The 19,067-nt window shown below is 39.9% G+C and overlaps 1 protein-coding gene across 1 annotated transcript; it reads left to right on the forward strand.

The window, feature by feature from the left end:
- The first annotated feature begins 41 nt into the window (after positions 1-41).
- Positions 42-18,873, forward strand: acin1b (apoptotic chromatin condensation inducer 1b). Its single transcript, XM_079867853.1, has 17 exons — positions 42-227; positions 1,189-1,254; positions 1,856-1,967; positions 2,421-2,494; positions 4,343-5,836; positions 6,108-6,163; positions 11,567-11,702; positions 14,123-14,168; positions 14,783-14,910; positions 15,171-15,326; positions 15,584-15,743; positions 15,826-15,971; positions 16,185-16,292; positions 16,850-16,957; positions 17,091-17,436; positions 17,528-17,625; positions 17,711-18,873. The coding sequence occupies exons 1-17, from the start codon at positions 90-92 to the stop codon at positions 18,047-18,049; spliced, it is 3,711 nt and encodes a 1,236-aa protein (XP_079723979.1). The 5' UTR covers positions 42-89; the 3' UTR covers positions 18,050-18,873.
- Positions 18,874-19,067: the final 194 nt, after the last annotated feature.

A 19,067-nucleotide genomic window follows, 5' to 3' on the forward strand; every position in this document is an offset into this window, starting at 1 on the left:
CCCGGCTCTCTCTTCCGGAGATCAGCGAGCGGTGACGCGCAGTGTGCTCGTGCACGGCCCCAGAAGTTCGAGCGCTCGGGTGAAGCAAAATGGCGGAAAGCGAGGATGTTACGTTAGACGGCAAACCGCTTCATTCGCTTCGTGTGGCGGATTTAAAAACCGCCTTGGAGCAAAGAGGACTCGCCAAAAGTGGACAGAAAAATGCACTTATTAAAAGGCTGAAAGGGGTGAGTTTGGTTAAAGGGCGGGCTTTTAATACCGTGCGCTTACTGTCAAGTTGAGCTGAAGACGAGACCCGACAGGCAGGCCAAGTATCGGGTGCTTCGAGAGCGGGAATGTTTGTCGAGTGCATATGGAGTTTGGATCGTTTACCGCTTCGCACAGCAGTTTTTTCCCTATAATTTTGCAGTTATAACACGTAACTTATATAATACATTCATACGGATGTTTTCTAAACAGCCTGGGTCATGACAAGCCGAGGTCTCAGAGTTGACATCGTGCCCGCGCGTCGTATGTTTGTAGTTGGGGGCGCGCTTGTCAGTCTCATGTGATGGATGTGCGTGGACACTTGCACAACATTTATGAACATGACCATTTGTTTCTAGTTTCTAGGTGAAAACAAAAATGCTAAACACGCTCATTAATTCAGTTTGGGCGATTCCCATGGACTATTTCTATGTAAATGACAACCGTAATTTGGTTCTAAATACGGCGTTTTAGGAGAATATTTCACACTTCTTTCCCTCGTTCAAAATCGCATTAACGTGAGAGACTTTTTCTTTCAGTCCCTGTTTTCCATCGACAATTAGCGTAACGACCGGTAAACTGTCAGATTAGCGAAGTCATCCGCTAAGTATGCGCTAACGTAGTGAATAATTTGAAAGGCTAATGCCACTCCCACCCGTAATATAAACACTTCATCCAGCGATCCTAAACACTCATTTGAATCAAGTCGCAAGCAGTCATGTGGTGCTGGTCGGGTGAGTGAGAGATTTATGGGAGCTGTCGGAGCTTTTCTTTATATGAACACTATTAAATAGGTTTGTACTTCAAGCAACACGCTTGATCAGATTTAAGAACCTAAACAGAGCGTTTGCCATAAAAAAAAAGGTTTATTTGTTTCTTGGGTGTGCTTGGAATATTTTCTATAGCTGTATTTTAAATGTGCAATCTGCTGTGTTTGTGAAGGCTATTATGTTGGAGAATCTCCAACGAACATCAACCCATCACATTGGTCTTCAGCCCAACTCTCAGGTAAGAGGTTTTTTTTTTAACCCTTTTTTTCTCATTTCCATTATTGATATATTTGTCTAAATTATCAACATGATCAAATATTTGCTAAAAACACTATACTACATGCCACCTTCTTTCTGAGTGATAGTTCATACTTTTTAGTAAGTTTTGTTTACATGTGCCTGTTTGCAGTGAAATATTTAATTATTTTTATAAAGTAAACTTTAGAATAACTTTTATACTGTTACTAATATTAATATGATATAATCAATAGGAACATTTTCTGGTCTGAAGCAACTTGGGTTTACTTGATTATCCATTAAGAAAAAAGAAAAAAGACATTATATTGCGAGATAAAGAGTGACCAGTGATCTTTATATGCATTCTTGAAAGAAAAATCTAATTGATTTACATTACAACTGTTAGAATTTCTTCATATAAATAACATACACCAAATTGCATATTTATTATTATTATATGGTTTACATATATTTGGTATTGCATACCAAATTACAAATTTTGTTCAGGTTTGGCCTCTTTAAAAAATCTGGAGCTTCTTGGCTCCAGCAGTTGTAAATGAGATGACCTTGATTGGAGTGTGCTTTCTCTTTATGTATTTCAGATTGGGGAGGAGATGAGTCAGAACAGCTTTATAAAGCAGTACCTGGCAAAACAGCAGGAGCTCCTCCGACAGAGACTGGAGAGAGAAGCCCGGGAGGCCACCGAGGCAGATGGTAAGCAGACCCACACGTACATATACACACAGGTTATAACACTGACTTGACTACACCATCTGTGCAGGCATTCTCAACATACAGTAATGCATAATGTTTAAAGTCTCATACACTCATTTAGTATTTCCTGTGATGAGCCTGCCATGCTAATACTGATGCACCAGTGTTTGTCTGGGTGTACTTGAGTTAACTTGACTTCTCACACTTGCAGTGTGCTCTGAGGAAATACTAGGGGGTTTTCAGTGCCATTAAACAGTCATACTCTTTGTTTGCTGCTTATTAGATTACGTTTCTTCACCTGTACGTTATTGTTGCTGTGCACTCATAGCTTTCATAGGGACTTTCACTTAAGCTTATGCTCGCATTTTATTTTCAGACTCTTTAGTTTGTAAGATACTTTTTTTCCTCCTTCAATAAGCTAAATTCATGACCTTTGCAATACGCTGCTTTCAGAGAAACAGAGTCCTGCTGGCCCTGAGGAGGATGACCACATGTCGAAAGGTAGCACGTCCTTTCTCCCAGAGAAGGTAAGAAGCTAGTCTTTGCATAAAAGTGCCTTAAATGTTTGCACAAAGTAAACCTTTATTTGGTGTAGTACATTTGTGCCTGCTATCAGATTTATTTGATCAGCAAATACACAAACTGATTGATTTGTGGTATATAATTTACTAGGGCCAGATACTGGCTCAGATTTTTCAATTTGATTCGTAAGCTCTAGATTTGATTCGATTCTAGTTATATTTTAGTTACAATGTCAAAAGGCCTGTTTGAATTCATTCTAACATTCATTTGAAATCATTCTATGACCTCTATAGTGCAATTCATGCTTTTTTGACTGTAACTCATCTTTTATAGAGCTGGTAAGTCCCGCCCATCCGTAAAACCCCACTGGACCTCTAGATTGAAAAATCGTCAATGCAAGTGAATGTGAGAAAATAATTATTTTCTGGTCCCGTTTGAATTGTGCCATGAATGTGAACATATGTTGTCTGTGAATTTTTAATATAATTTTTAGTGTGAAGAATGCTACAATTTAGCGGGTAGAAGTTTGATACGGTTAGACTTTGTGTGAGAGCACTTTGTGGACTACAACTCTTCGCTGCTTTCGACGCGTTTCTGAAGAAAGAACAGCCCATTTGGTTTGAAATGGTGACATTTGGGTACAAAACACACAGGCATCTCGATCTGTCTCCATAGATTATCGCAGCATTAGCACCGTGATTTGACAAGTGGAGGGAAAATGTGTTATGGGGTGACGTCACATAGGCGACATGTAGTCTTTCTCGTTATGTCTTTTCCACAACTGCTAGCCAAAGAATCGTACAATATACTGTCAAACTCGTAACATGAAAAATTATATAAAAAATTCACAGACAACATATGTTCACATTCATGGCACAATTCAAACGGGACCAGAAAATAATTATTTTCTCACATTCACTTTGCATTTTTCAATCTAGAGGTCCAGTGGGGTTTTACAGATGGGCGGGACTTACCAGCTCTATGATCACTTTATTCACTATATACACAACCATTTGATTGTTTGGGGTCAATAAGATTTTTTTTTGTGTGTGTGTAAGAAATGTTATAGATTTATTCAGCAAGTATGCATTAAATTGATCAAAAAAGACAAAGACATAATGTTACAAATTATTTCTATTGTAAATAAATGCTGGTTCTTTAAACTTCCTATTCATCAAAAAAATCAAGAAAAATATGTATCATGTTTTCCACACAAATATATAGTTTTTAAATCCTTCCTGAGCATCACGTCAGAATATTAGAATGATTTGTGAAGGATCATGTGACAATTCATCTTGACCATCACAGGAATAAATAACACTTTAATTTGTACTAATATTTCACAGTGTTACTTATTTGATATTTTTGATCAAATAAACACAGCATAAAAGAGAAAAACATCTTAAGATAAAACCTTACCAACCCTAAACTTTTGAAAAGCACTGTACATTCATATTTGCATATTTTAAAATATTTTCAAGTCATTTCAATAGAGATAGAAGTGCAGCACAGAGAGCTGTCCATTAAAAAATGTTGCCTGCTATGACAACATTGGTTTTCTATGAGAGCAGTCAGAATTAATAGCCCACACATGCACTCAGGTAAAAGCGGTAGTCTTACATACTCCTGTTGTGCTTCCAATGATGAGCCTGCCATGCTAATACTGATGCACCAGAGTTTGACTCTGTCTCTCTGGGTGTAAGTGAGTTCAACTGAATCTCTCACACTTGCAGTGTGCTCTGAGGGAAAAGTAGGCAGCTTTCATTTACTGTCAAGCAATCGTATTAGTTTTGCTTATTGTGTAAATTGTGCCTATGTATGCGTTTAATATTTAAATTTACAATGTTTTCCAGCATCACATCGGAAGCATTCATCTGTCTGTAAACCAGGCGGGTGGAGGAGGGTTGCCGCAGGACCCTGGGTTAATGGGATCACACAGGTTGGATACAGGCCCTGTTCCTGTATCTCAAGAATCATCTGACACTAAAGCTGGGAGGATCTGGCATCCTTCGTTCCTCCCTGGCCACGAGGAGGTCGCAACACCCTCCCCTCCACGAGCAGTTGCCTCCTTGTCTGTGCGCGTGGTTGGACAACCAGAGCGTCAAGGCCTGCCAATCATGATGCCCCGTTCCCAAGAGAGAGAGGGAACAGCGCCAGTTGAAGCAGGTCCTGCCCATTCAGTGTTGCAGCTCAGCCGTTCTGCAGGAGCAGCAGCTTGTTCTCAAGTTGACAGCAATGATGATGACGAGGATGATGATGATGATGACAGTGGCGATGATGATGAATGGGGCCCTTCCTCACATGGGAAAAAGGACCAACGGGCTCCTCCGGTACACCCTCCAGCTGCAGCTGCAGCCCCCCAAAGATCCCGTCGAAAGCTTCAGCCCCCACAACACATCCCTCCCCAGCCTCAACCAGTTCACCAGCCGCCTCTGCAGCTCCGTCAACCCACTCCTCCCCCATCACCACCTCCAGAGTTGTCTTTCCCGCTACCTGACACTCCCAAACAGAGCCCACATGACCAAGATGAGCCAGCCGGCATAGCAGAAGATGCTGCTCCAGGGGCAGGAATGGTCTCTCCTCCATCCCTCAAAAGACAGGAGTCCAGCTCCAGTTCTAGATCCAGCAGCCCAGAACCCCCATCCACACGGAGACCTGGTCCCCTTAGCTTGCTGGTCCGAAAAATGGAGTCTGAGGGTGTGTTTGGTGCACAGAAGGTAGGGATGGAGGGAGAAGGAGAAATGGAAGTTGAAGAGCAGGAGGGTGGTGAACCAGCAGCACAAGACTCAGCTCAGCAGCTTCTCGGGTCAGAGGTGTCCATGTCAGTTCCCACATTGACCCCTGCTCAACATGATGCTCAAGATCCTGAGTTGGAGAAAGAAAATAAGAAAGTAGATGAGACCTCTGCACCATTCCGTTTGACATCACCCACAACTTTCCCACCTAGGAGAAAAGCAATTTTCTCAGAGGTCCCACCACCTGAGTCACTTAAGTCACCCTCCAAACCTCAGGTGTCAGTCCTCATCACAGGGCCGAAGTGCTCTGAAGACATTGCTATGGAGGTAGAGGCCTCTACAGCAATGGCTGAATCAAAACATAAGGGGGTCAAACAAATGAAGGTTCTGGAGAAAGAGGCACCTAAACAGTCACTTAAACCAGCTACACACGCTACTAAAGAAGGAGAAATAGATAAAACAAGAGAAAGTTCACTGAGAGAAAAATCTCCTGGACGACGCGCATCAACGTCAAGTCAGTCATCATCATCTGACACAGATTCAGAATCATCATCCTCTCGTTCTTCAAGCTCTCCTTCACAGGAAAAGTCTAGCCCACCCAGCCGAAAGAAGGTGAGTAATTGTCCTATTTACACGTCAGACCTATGGTTTTTAATTTTGTTGGTTAATTCTGCCTTTGGTGTGTTTTGATGATGAACCTGCCATGCTAATACTGATGCACCAGTCTGACTTGTGTCTCTGGGTGTACATGAGTTCAGCACAACTTCTCACACTCATAGTGTGATCTGAAGACAAACACAAAGGATATTTGTTCAAACAATCAATAGAAAAGTACATAATGGAGTTCACTGTAAATATGATCTTTGATGATATTGTCTTCTAGGATGAGAAAGAGAAAAGAAGAGATGTTGACGAAAAAAAGAAGGCTCAGTCTTTCAGGTCAGCAAAGTATTTCATTGACACACTACATTGCCTTGAACAGGTAAAAAAATCATATTATTTATTAATGAGCTTTAAACAATAAAATGAAACCATTAAGATGCATTCTCAGACATAATATAATTTTTTTAATCTTTCTGATCCTGCTGTATCTCTTTTTTGAAGTACTTACAGAATATAACGTTAAAATTACTCATTTTTTGAGGTATGCACAACGTATTTATTCTCTATGTAATTTTTATTTTATTTTTCTAAATCCATCAAGCTCAAATAACTGAAAAATTAACAGAAATTCACTGGTCAAACAGTGGGAAATTCTTGTCATTCAAGTTACAAGCATTCTTTATTGTCTTTCACATCTCATTGAATTATCTCATAACCATTGTCTTCCCTTTGACCTCTTTGGAATCTGAGAGATTTGTCTTAATGCAGGACCACCCACCATGTGTGAGCTCAGAAATGCATGAGCTCAAACTCTTCCGTCTGTTGTCATGCATAGTTTAGTGAGATTGCTACATCCAGCAGATGGGAGTCCCTCATGTCATCATTTACTCACCCTCATGTTGTTTCAAACCTGTAAGATTTTGTTTATCTGCGAAACACAAATAAAGAAATTTTAAGTTAAATCTAAGAGATTTCTGTCCCTCCATTGACAGTCTATGCAACTGACACTAAATTTATAAAGAGATCGTAAAACTATTCAAATGAATTGAGGGGTTTAGTCCAAATTTCCAAAGAGACTCGATCGCTTTATATGATGAACAGATTGTTTTTAGGCTTTTACTCGCATATAAACATTGATCAGTGAACCATACTTGCCTGACGCATGAGAACAAACCTCTTTAAATCTCAAACGTGCTGTGTAACACACGAGATTGAACCTCATTGGTTCTCGCACGTCTCTCAGCTTTTGTGTACCATATCTGATGTGTGTTGAATGTTTATATGTGAATAAAAGCCTAAATTCAGTCTGTTCATCATATAATGTGATAGTGTCTCTTCAGAAAATTTGGACTTAACCGCTCAATTCATGGATTAGTATTACGACCTCTTTATTAACATTTTCAAAGTGTCAAAGTGGTAGTTGCTTGGACTGTCAGTGGAGGGACAAAAAGCTCTCAGATTTAATTAAAATATCTTCATTTGTGTTTCAAACATGAACAAAAGTCTGACTGGTTTGGAATGACATGAGCGAGTAAATGATGACAGAACTTTCATTTTTGGGTGAACTAACCCTTTAATGCTATATTGAGTAATGTGTTGGATAATTTTAATAATGCAGTGAGGAGAGCTGTGAGATTTTATGAAGAAAATACTGAATAATGGTTATTGTGTGTAGTTTTCTAAGAAGGACTACAATAATTAATTCTGACAAATAATTAATAAAATAAATAAAATCTTTTTTGAAGTACTTGCAGAATGTAACGTTAAAATCACTCCATGTTTTTTGAGGTGTGCACAACATATTTATTCTCTATGTAATAATAATATATATATATATATTTTTCAAATCCATCGAGCTCAAATAACTCAAACATTTACAGAAATTCACTGGTCAAACAGTGGGAAATGAAACCAAAAACATCCTAATAAACTTCTCATTGTATATATACTATAAATGTTTTTAGATCCCGGGGGTTGTATTACAAGAGTTCTACAGTGACACTAGAAAGTTAGACATTTCTGTACTTCATCAAAAAGTGCTAGAACTAAATAGAGAGAACCTGATAAAAACAAATAAGTGCAAATTAACAATGTATTAAGCAAAATGATCTGAGAGTGTAAAAGTATGTGAACCTTTGCTTTCAGTATCTAGTGTAACCTCTTTTTTAGCAGCAGAATGGCAACCACACGTTTCCAGTGTGGATCAGTCCTGCACATTATCAGTTTGGAGGAAATTTAGCCAGTTCTTCTATACAACACTGCTTAACTCTGATGATGTTGCATGAATTACTTAAATATCTTACTATTTTATCTAAATAGGAAATCTATTTTTACCCAATATGCTGGACCTAAAACCATTTAGAAATAGCTTTGCAACCTTTTCCAACTAAGCAAGCATCAACTTTTTTTAAATGATACTCTTGGAAAATTTTGGTCAATAAAAAAAGTTGAAAATGCTAACATTTGTGTATTACTTGTTTAACTGGATGATGTTGGATGAAGAATAGTCTGATAACTAAAGTAAAATGTATGCATAAATAAATAAATAAATCTTAAAGGGATAGTTCTCAAAAACAGTTTAAATGGTCATTTTACCTTAATCTCATGTGGTTCAAAATCTATGATTTTCGTTCTTCTGTGGAACATTAAAGAATAAATGTCTGTGTATTTTCGGGTTGGTTACCAGCAGTCTTCAAAATATCATCGTTTGAGCTCTGCAGAAGAAAGTAAGTCATACAGGTTTTGGTTTTGAACCAAATGAGCCTGATGATTTTTTTTTGTCAACTATCCCTTTAAGGTTTCACAAACGTAATCTTTCTGTTACTTCTGGTCATTGGCTAGAAACGTACTATACAGTCTTATCCAAATATATATATATATTTTAAAGCTTGTTCAAGCAGTAGTTAATGTGACTGTTTTGATGTGAAATGTAAGAGCGGTTGCATTTTTAATCAGGCGTTCTATGTGACAGCCTATCAACCGGCGTGGCCTTGGAGGAGGGGTCCTGCTTGTACTCCTCACACTTCCCCCAGCGCTGCTCAATATGGCTGCTCTGTGAGCGCCGCCGTGACTATACCGACGCATTGCACAAGAGAGAGAAAAAAACACAGCTTTGCAGCGCGTCCGCTTCTCACATTTCTTCCTACGCATCCGTGACCGGCAGAACCGGTATAGAATCGGTCGTCGCGGTCCAGGTTACAGCCTGACATTATGCTGTCGGACGGCAACAAAAACGGGTAAGGGTTTAGACGAGAGAGAGAGAGTGGGAGAGGTGGTTTCTAGAAATACCCTACGGCGCTAGGTTGGCTCATCGTTGAGGTGATACGTTAGATATTTATTTATATTATGGTCATAATCGATCGAGCGATTGTCTTTGTACGGTGGTCCCTGTACGATCTTTAGTTAAATGTGAAACGAAACGTCGTTTTATCTTTAGTGCTGTCTCGAAATGCGGGCTTGGCTGTGTTTTAAAACCCAGTGAGCTTCCTACCGATATAGCATTTTTGGCGTCGTCATGATCGAATTGAATTAGATCCCGCATATGATGTCCAAAAATGCTTAGATGGTATCTCTTTTGGGTTTTAAACGCAGACGTTTTCGTCATGATGTTGGGGGAAGGGGTTCTTGTTCAGGCACTTGGGTTCTTTAAAGGATGTGGGCAATTCTCTGGCATTTTTAATCACTAGAGATGCATGTAGTGTTTAATTAGTAATGGGAGATACCCGTGTCCACGATGGCCTGTATGAAAAGGATTTCAGCATCTCATGTTATGAATAAAACAATGTTAACTCGGCTTGCATTTCACTCAAATCCATTTAACAGCGTAGCTATTTATGTAAGCAATTAGGTGTAGTGTAAGTGTTGCTTGGCGCTTGATATTGTGGTTAGGAAACACGAAGAATGATCCATAGTTAAAATTCTTATGCCTAAAGTTAAGTGATCCAAATATTACCACATATATCCGTGTATTGGGTTTCAACTGTTTTGCTTTAAGGACAGCAAGCATGGTCTTCATATGCTAGTTATTGAAAGTCTTCCGGAGGAAAACCCCTAGTGACCGATTCTGTATATGAATATTATTTTTAGTCAGTCTGGATAGATTATTATTCGTTAAATGTTACTAAGTGTCTTACTGCATGGAAAATGAACTCTGGGGCCACTGTAGTTCCGTTTGAGGCGGTCTTTCAGGTTTTCCTCTTGGTCCTTGCCAGCTTTGCATTCATGTGTAAATGCTAAGTATTCTAAGCGCTTGGCTTTTTTGTTCACGGGGGATCTAGCTACCCGTCCCCCTTCCCCTCAGCATGTGTTGACTGCTTTAATACAAAGGCAAAGGGTTGTGCTCAGAGAACCCAGAGGCAGTTTTTCCCTCCTCGGAGCAAATGGCATCAGGACTGTGTTGTCTCTGGAGACCACGGTGCCAAGGTGTGCTGCACAGGTGTATGTTTATGTGTGTGAGAGAGGGATTGGTTATCTATAGAACAATGAATGCGATTGAATCCCCTGTAGGAATTAGAATGTCAAGAGCCGGTTAATCTGTTCCCCTGCCAGTGCTTTGTTTGCGAAGGTTTAAATTTGTTATATCAAAAGTGTTGCATACGATAGTCAAATCTGAAAACTGTCGTATGTGCTTAAACGGTTTTATTGTTGTGAGAGCTAATGGCGGCTCGTGAATGTCATCAGAAGTACACTATTCAAAAGTTTGAGGCTGGTAAGATTTTTTTAAATGTTATTGATAGAAGTCTCTTATGCACACAAAGGCTGCATTTATCATATTAAAAATACAGTAAAACAGTAATAATACTGTGGAATATTACAATAAAAAATATATATCTTCTTATTTATTATTTTAAAATGTAATTTATTCCCGTGATGCAAAGCTGAATTTTCGGCATCATTACTCCAGTCTTCAGTGTCGCATTATTATTCAGAAATCACTCTAAAATGCTGATTTGCTGCTCAGGAAACATTTCTTATTATTATTATCAATGTTGAAAACAGTTGTGCTGCTTAATATTTTTGTGGAAACCGTGATGAACCCTCAGTAATGACTTTGATGAAGCCCTGGGAAGTTTTCATGAGAGAGCGTGCACACTTATGTGGTGGAAAGTTCAAGGGTAACAAAGCAGATTATTTGTAACCTCAAGCAACCGTTCACTTGATTTTTTTATTAGAACTTGTATTAACAAGGTGAGTGGACTGTGTATGCAAAGCATTACAATTTTAATGCATCAATGAAATAGTTATAAATGTACTGAGATTCGTATGCATTGTATTACGTACTACTGGTTTCATGAATCAGATTTTTTTTTTTTTTTTTCAAACTCACCGTTGCACGTGTTACATCAATTTTATACTTAATTTAACTTATATACTTAAATTTATCTTCCCTTTAATTCATCTGTTTGCAGTTGTATTTCCTCTCTAGCTGTACAACAATTCAGTAGTACAGATAACTCATAATTCACACCAATTTAATTTGTGTATTCATTTAAATGTGTATACGGGTCTTGGTTAATGACAATATGGAAGTGTTTTATTGGTATTTCCCTCCCATTGTTTGCAAGTTTTCTGACTGTGGTTGAAATGTCTTGTATGTATGTGTGTAATGCTGGATGTGAGAGTCATTTAGCCAGGCAGTTATTTATAGGTGGAGTGACCCAGATCAAGCAGCCTCAGCCCCCTTACCCCTTACTCTCTTTCTGTCTCTCTTTCTCTTGTTCACTGACTCTTTTTCTCTAGGGAGGTAAAGCAGGAAGCTCTCTCTGAGCCTGCAGGCCAAGTTGCTATGGAGCTGGAGGGCCGCTCGCATTCAGAGAGTGCTGTGCAACCGTCTGACCAACAGGGGGCAGAATCAAGCGACTCCCACCCCGAGGAGGTAAGAAGGCCCACAGAACGAAGACCCAGTGGAAACTATAACCCTGAAATATGACATGGGGATAACTGAAGTTTGAGGCAGTTCTAGCTGAACCTTTTGAAGCCAAAGTGATCTCAAATTGTCATCTTTCTTCAGATTCAGTTCAGGATTGGATATTAGATTACTGTTACCATTGTTTCATTTAACTCAGTAGCAGCAGCTGTAGCAATGTCTGGGGGATGTGGATGGCTAATAATGTGTGAAATTAGAAACAGAGTAGGTCATTGCGTGTGTGAGAGGGAATGAATCAGTGCTAATTTTAGATGGGCGTTTTACATTTTTGTGTTAAATATAAATCTTTTTTGTAGCCTAAAAGATTTTTAGATGGGTTGGAGTGGTCAACTAGTTGTCCATTGACCAGATAGTTGATTGAGGTCAGCAATTTTGACTTATTTTACTGTCAATATTTTTAGAAGTGGTACTTTAGAGAAGTTTTTTGCAATCTCCATCTGATAATCCTCTTTTGAAAAGTTACATCTCTATATTAATCACTTTTTATAAAACAATCCCCTTTTTCATATATTGTGCCATAAGTGTCTATGTAAATAGTGCACAGTGTGTATATTTGAGTTGTAGGGAGCAGATGATAGACCCTGGCAACATGTAGTTAGAGATGTAGGCTCTCTCTGTCTTCTGTCCTCCCTTTTTTTCCCCTGCTATTTCTATCTCTCTGCCACTCTGTCTTTTGCTCTTGTTCCCTTTCTCTTATTATCTCTGGATCTGGTAGTATGACTGTTTTGTGGTTTAAAATCCCATTGATTGCTTTGTTGTGAAGGTGCCCTCCCCTCTTCCATTGCTCATACTGGTACCTGCATACTGCCACCACCTCTTCTCCTCTACCACCTCCATCACCTGCCCCGCTATGCCCAAGCGTCTCGGCTGTACCTGAGCTAGGCCCCCAGAGTCGCCACTGCACACTTAGCCTGACGGAACCGGCCGGTCACACTACCTCGTCATACAAAACTGATGTGGCCTCCTGATGGAACTGCTTAAGAGAAGCCAAAATAGCTGGTGAGATGGGAGGCGTCAGTCGTATTTGTGGAAAACAAAGAATGCTTCTCACCAACAAAGACATTTTTCAAAGTGTGAATGCTAACCAAACACAAACATCAGATGGACTTCTGTCATCATGATGGGAACAGTCTTGACGCCTCCTGCTATTTCCGCTCACACTTTAGTACTTGAATGAACTGATATCTGCACAGACTCTACACAAACACCTGCTGCTTCTCACATGCCTGTGGACTGATCTCAGAGAGTCGAGCAGTCTGAGATAATGAAGCGATGCTTATGGACTAATCACTGGATTTACTACCAACTCTTTTTCCTGTCATTATTCAGTTTGTCAACGGTCATGCAGCACTAATACAAATGGACTTGCTGGGATATTTCAAAGAACTTTATGCTCCAGTCTGACAAAAATGACCTTTCCAGAAAATTCTCAGATAAACTTGTGGACAGCATGAGATCCTTTGCAAAACGTTGAAAAAGGAAACCATCTTTGCCAAAGTGTCACAGGTGTTTTTGTGGCACACCATGTGTACAAAAGACTTTCAGTTTATGCAGATGATAAAATGCTGTGACAGATTGCTACCAGAATTTTGGCTTGTCAAACATCATGTGATTCTCGTTGGTTTGCAATGAGGATGCTATCACCACAGCCAGTGAGGACACCGGGAGTTTTTGCCATGCTTCCGTTGCTTCCTGAACACTCAACAACTTAAAAGACTTTCAAAGACCATTGGGATCACAAATCCCACCACAAGAAAAAAAAAAAAAACAGCCATTGAAACAAAAAGTGCAGTTCCTGTCAGCCGGCCAATCAGCACACTCAATTGTGATCGTATCTCGCCCTCACATCTCAGCCTCCTCTGATTGGACCTTTGTTGCCTAGATACAGTGCACACTGCTGTGCGGTTGGGCCATAGCCAAGCCAGAGAGGAATCAGGTGTCAATGGTACCAGGAAAACCCTTTTTCCCAAGATGTATTTGTTTTTAAATAACTTAAAGTGGAAAGAAGGTTTTTTTGCTTTGTTAATGATGAGGTTAGAGGGTGTTGGTAATCCTAAAAATTGTTTACAGCACATATGGGAAAGTAGGGAAATTTAATCAAGCATTTGTTTGCTAAAGTTATGTTAAAGTAAAAACTAAAGCTATAGCAATGTAGGGGACTTTTAAATCCAGAAACAGTTTATAATAATGGTGGGATTCTCAAAGCAACTGTACGTTATTGGTGTAACTGATAGCTGTGCATCTGTTCTTCCCCCTCTCCTTTCTCTCATTCCCCTCCTTTTCCCAATGTCTCTTTTGTCCGTTGTGTCTGTCTCTTCCTCCACACATCCACTGGGATCTTGTTTCTCCTCCTCTCTATTTCATTTCAGAGCTCCACTGCAAAATCGTTTGCTGCCCGAAAGATCTCCCTGAGCAGTAAGTGTCTTCAAAATGTTCCTTTCTCTTACGACTTGTTTACTGACAGGTTGCTGCAGCCCATTCTGTGCATTTCTCCCCTAAGAAAAGTAATAATTGCCTCTGCCCTGCCTATTTAAACCTGCTGATCTAGAACCTTAACCAGTAACAGGGGTGGGATGCTGTCCTCACCAAGTACAGGTTTTAAAACAACAACTCTGGCTAGAGTGATGCAAATTAAATTACGTTGCTCCAAAAATCGTCTGTCCACTTTAAAAGCAGTGCATTGCAATATCATGTGCTGTGCATTATACAAATAAACCCTGTTCCAATTGTTGAGCTGCAAAGTTAACAACTTTTCTCTTTTTTATCTGAAATTTTTCTATGTTCAAGTAACTGAATTGTTTGCCAAATTGATTGCCATAATTGCATCTGTTAAATTTTCATTTAACTTCTATATATTACATTAAAGCCTGTTCTTACATGCTTAAAGATGCTAAGAAGTAAATTGCAGTACTATTCAAGTGAAAAGAGTGATTACAGAGTCATTTAGGAATTATGTTTCAGCTATGCTCCTTTACCAGTCATTTACATCTGGATCTGCAGTTTTGTGATTTAATTTTTCTTGGCACTAGGTAAAACCGAGGTTGCATCTTCTGAGTCAGAGCCTGTGGGCGGAGCCAGCAGGAAGAGAAGGTGGGGATCTAGTACAGCAGTCACTGCCAAAAAGCCGTCAATCAGCATCACCACTGAATCGCTGAAGGTAAATCATCCAAGACCACTCCCACATGACCTTAGCAGATAGGCGATGAATAACTACCTGTTTTTGACAGCCTTGCTGCTTGAATAAATTCAACGTTACAGGGTCAATGTTGCGGTATTCTCAAGTTTTATTTGATAAAGCTTACATTTATAGACCATGTATAGTTTGGACAGAATTTAACTGAATGGTTATCAGTTCTGTGCTTCAATTGTACTGCATAAAAGTATTTTTACATGACTTCAAAATTGTCATCTTTACAGACACTGATTCCAGACATCAAGCCCCTACAGGAGGCGGTGGTCGAACTGCACCCAGATGAGAGCCGTCTCTCTGTGGATGAGGACTCATCCGGGCCTCGTGAGCGAGAGGAGCCAGAAGAGGATCAGGGTCTCAAGATCAGACGCACAGTGACACAGGTGAGCACAGGCTTGTGACGGGTAGCTGACAAAACAAATGTTAAGTTTTGACTTAGTAGGAATAGTATAGGAGGAACACCAGTGCTGAAGACTGCGGCATGATACTGCAGAATTAACTTTAGTAATTTTAAAGCGTTAAGTGACTTCAGGAGTGAATCTTTTTATAGGAAAGCATTTTGTCATCGTCTTTAAAAGTTCATGTTTTGTCCCTGCCATTCAGTGAACTTTTTTTCTTGTCCCTTTAAACTTTGGTTCAGATTGTTCCGTCTGAGGGACATGAGAATGGGCAGAAAGAAATGGAGGAGGAGGATGACGACGAAGAGCCGAAATGGACAGGAGGAGAGAAGGAAATACATAGGAAACAGGAGAGCTCCCCTGATGCTAGCATAGAAACACAGGAAGGTGATTCCAAGAAAGGTAATTCCTTAATTTTCTAATGTTATCCCCACATATCCTTGTTTTTTTACAAGCAAGATTATAATTTTTATTTTCCTCTCAGTCACTCCCAATGATTCTTTGGTGCGGCGCTCCATCAGTCAGCAGAAATCAGGAGTGTCCATAACTATTGATGACCCCATAAGGACGGGTCGGCAGCTGTCTCCTCCTCGTGGAAAAACCTCCAAAATCATACACGTATGCAACCTGGTAAGCACCAGATGACGTTGTTCATTTCACTGCTCAGTGTCTCACTGTAATGTAGGGAAGTCTCAAATAAAATATTTTAAGAGTGTGTGAATAGTGCCACTGAACTGCTAAAAAGAACATTATTCTTCAGGGTCAGGTTTCTTTTGTGTTGTGGTGAAGACACTAAAAGTTTTGCTGATCTTTTGACCCCTGCTCTTAACTGTTTCTCTCTAGGTGCGACCTTTCACCTTAGGGCAGCTGAAGGAGTTGTTAAATCGGACCGGTACATTGGTGGAGGAGGGTTTCTGGATCGATAAGATCAAATCTCACTGCTATGTCACAGTAAGATTACTATTTATTATTATTAAAGCTCATTATTATTATTATTACACTACCATTCAAAAGATTTTTTGGGACATCAAAGATTAAATTTTAAAGATTTAAATTATGAAAAAAATATATTTCAAATAAATGCTTTTCTTTTGAATCAAAGAATCCTAAAAAAATTTGTCTGTTTCCACAAACATAAGCAGCAAAATGTTTTTAACATTGATGATAAGAAATATTTCTTGAACACCAAATCAGCATATTATAATAATTTCTGAAGGATCATGTGACACTGAAGACAAGCAAAATTCAGCTTTGCATCACAGGAATAAACTTTTCAATAAAATACATTTTCAAATATATTAAATAGAAATATTTTAATTTGTAATATTTATTATTTATTTTTTCCAAATAAATCCTTAGTGAGCATAAGGGACAAAATCTTTAAAGAAAATCTTGCTGACACCAAACTTTTGAATGGTAGTGGATTTGTTTTATTCTGTTTTTTTGTTTTTTTTGCCCCCTGATGCATTAGTTTATTTTAATCTTCCTTCTGTCGTGTTCTACCTCAGTACTCCACTATAGAGGAAGCAGCGGCCACTCGAGAAGCACTGCATGGTGTGAAATGGCCTGCGAGTAATCCCAAAGTACTACGGGTGGATTTTTGCGAGCAGGATGAGGTCTGAACAGTGTGGCACAGTTTGCTTCTCTTGCTTTTATTGCTGTCACCATTCTCTTGTCATAATTTATTCATTCTCAAGTTATTAATCAAACTTTGTATGCTTCTCATTTTGTGATTTCTTCGGTGTCTAGTTGGACTTCCATAAAGGTAACGTGTCCAGTGACCGTGTAGGTCATGACCCTCAAGCCCCAGGCCGCCCTGCCGCACATCAGCCACTCCCACCTCCAAACCACGAAAAAGAGAAGGACCGAGAAAGAGAGCGAGACGGAGGGGCTACAGCTGTGAGAGACCAGTGGGCCGAGAGAGAAAGAGCGATGGAGAGGAGAGAGAGGACTCGTTCTGAGCGGGAGTGGGACCGGGATAAAGTGAAGGATTTCGGTAAGGAAGACCGAAACGACAAAACGAGAAGGTCTCGATCACGGGACCGAAGACGCAGAGAGAGAGGCAAGAGCAAAGAGAAGAGAGTGGAAAAGAAAGGTGAGGGAAACTAAATCTGGTCAAATGTTTACTGATCTCATCCCCCCCCCACACCCCCTTGACTTGTTTTGACATCGTCTCCATTTTCCAGAGAAACCAGAAGAACCTCCTGTAAAACTTCTTGATGACCTGTTCCACAAAACTAAAGCAGCTCCCTGTATATACTGGTTACCCCTCACAGATGAACAGGTCAGCATGACTTCCTCTAATCACATACAACCCTCAACTTCCACCCCCCCTCCTCTCCTCAATTTAAGTCTTTGCTTATTTCCAGGCAACACAGAGAGCCCTGGAGCGTGCTGAGCGCAAAAAGGAGCGAGAGAAGAGGAGGCAGGAACTCCAGGTGGAAGAGGACAAAAAACGAGAAGAATGGAGGGGGAGAGCAAAAGGCCGTGACAGAGAGGGAGGGAACACAGGAGGAGCAGGAGCAGGTGTTGTGAGACGTTCAACTGAGGGAGAGAGAGACAGAGGGAAGGAAAGAGAGAGAGAAAGAGGCAGAGAGGCAGAACAGAGGAGAGATGGCCACAGAGGCCGCGGTAGCGACTCCAAACCTGCAGGGGGCAGCAGACGCTCACAGAGCCGTAGCAGCACCTCCAGAGACAGACGCCACTGAGTGTACAAGTGTGTTTGAGCGAGTGGATAAGTGTGAGGGGGATTTGTAAGATCAGAGTCATCAGCATGATGACAGGCTCTAAGGACGATAAATGCCGGTCTTTTTCACTCATTAAAGGTGTAGTCCTGACAAAAATGAAAGTTTTGTCATTTACTCACCCTCACGCTCTTCCAAACCTGTATGACTTTCCTCTGCAGAAAAGATATTTTAAATGTTTCAGCTGGTTTTGTCTATCCAATAGAGTCAAAAACATTGAACCAACCCCACTGACTTTTATTGTATGGACAAAACTTTTCTTTTCTTTTTTACTTCAAAATTCAAAATATTTCTTGTTCTGTTCCACACACAGGTTTGGAACAACATTGATGGTCAGCAAATAACTGAGTTTTCATTTTAAGTGAACTGTTCCGCTAACACTTCAGTCACTCAACACTGTTTTAGGTGAAACCTCTTTTTTCTTTTTCTTTTTGTCTTCCCAAAAATCTCAAATGAATCAGGATTAATACTAATGAAGGGTCTGGTGAATATTGTTTATTTTTTAAACTAATTAGGCTCGTGTATGTGTTTGTGTATCAGTCTGCTGTTTAAAGCTCACAAACACCGAAGTCAAGAGACTATAATCATATTTTCCTTCTCTCCACCCCGCAGTCCTCGCTTGTATTTTTATTTATAGTTTAACTAGAGCCACTTTAGGCTAGAAGGTTGTTAAATCAGTGCATAATTATGGGACTTGAAATACTGTATCCAGATTCAATTAATATATTTCCAAATGGGTGGAATAAAAAGTCCCCTGTCCAGATGTTTCAGCCACTATTGTGAGTTAACAGAGCCAGTCCTGCTGTCGACGCTGATCTCATAAGATCTGATTTATTCAAGTAACTACTACTGATGTCCAATCCTATGAACCACACTGTAGATTCATTTGTTAGATTCTCATCTCCATCTTCGTCTGTTCTCTTCTTTCCCTGGTCTTATGACGTTGTGTACTGTTCATCTCTGAATCAGGCAAGGTAAAAAT

This window comes from Squalius cephalus (assembly GCF_949319135.1).
Source record: "Squalius cephalus genome assembly, chromosome: 3".
NCBI classification, from domain to species: Eukaryota; Metazoa; Chordata; class Actinopteri; order Cypriniformes; family Leuciscidae; genus Squalius; species Squalius cephalus.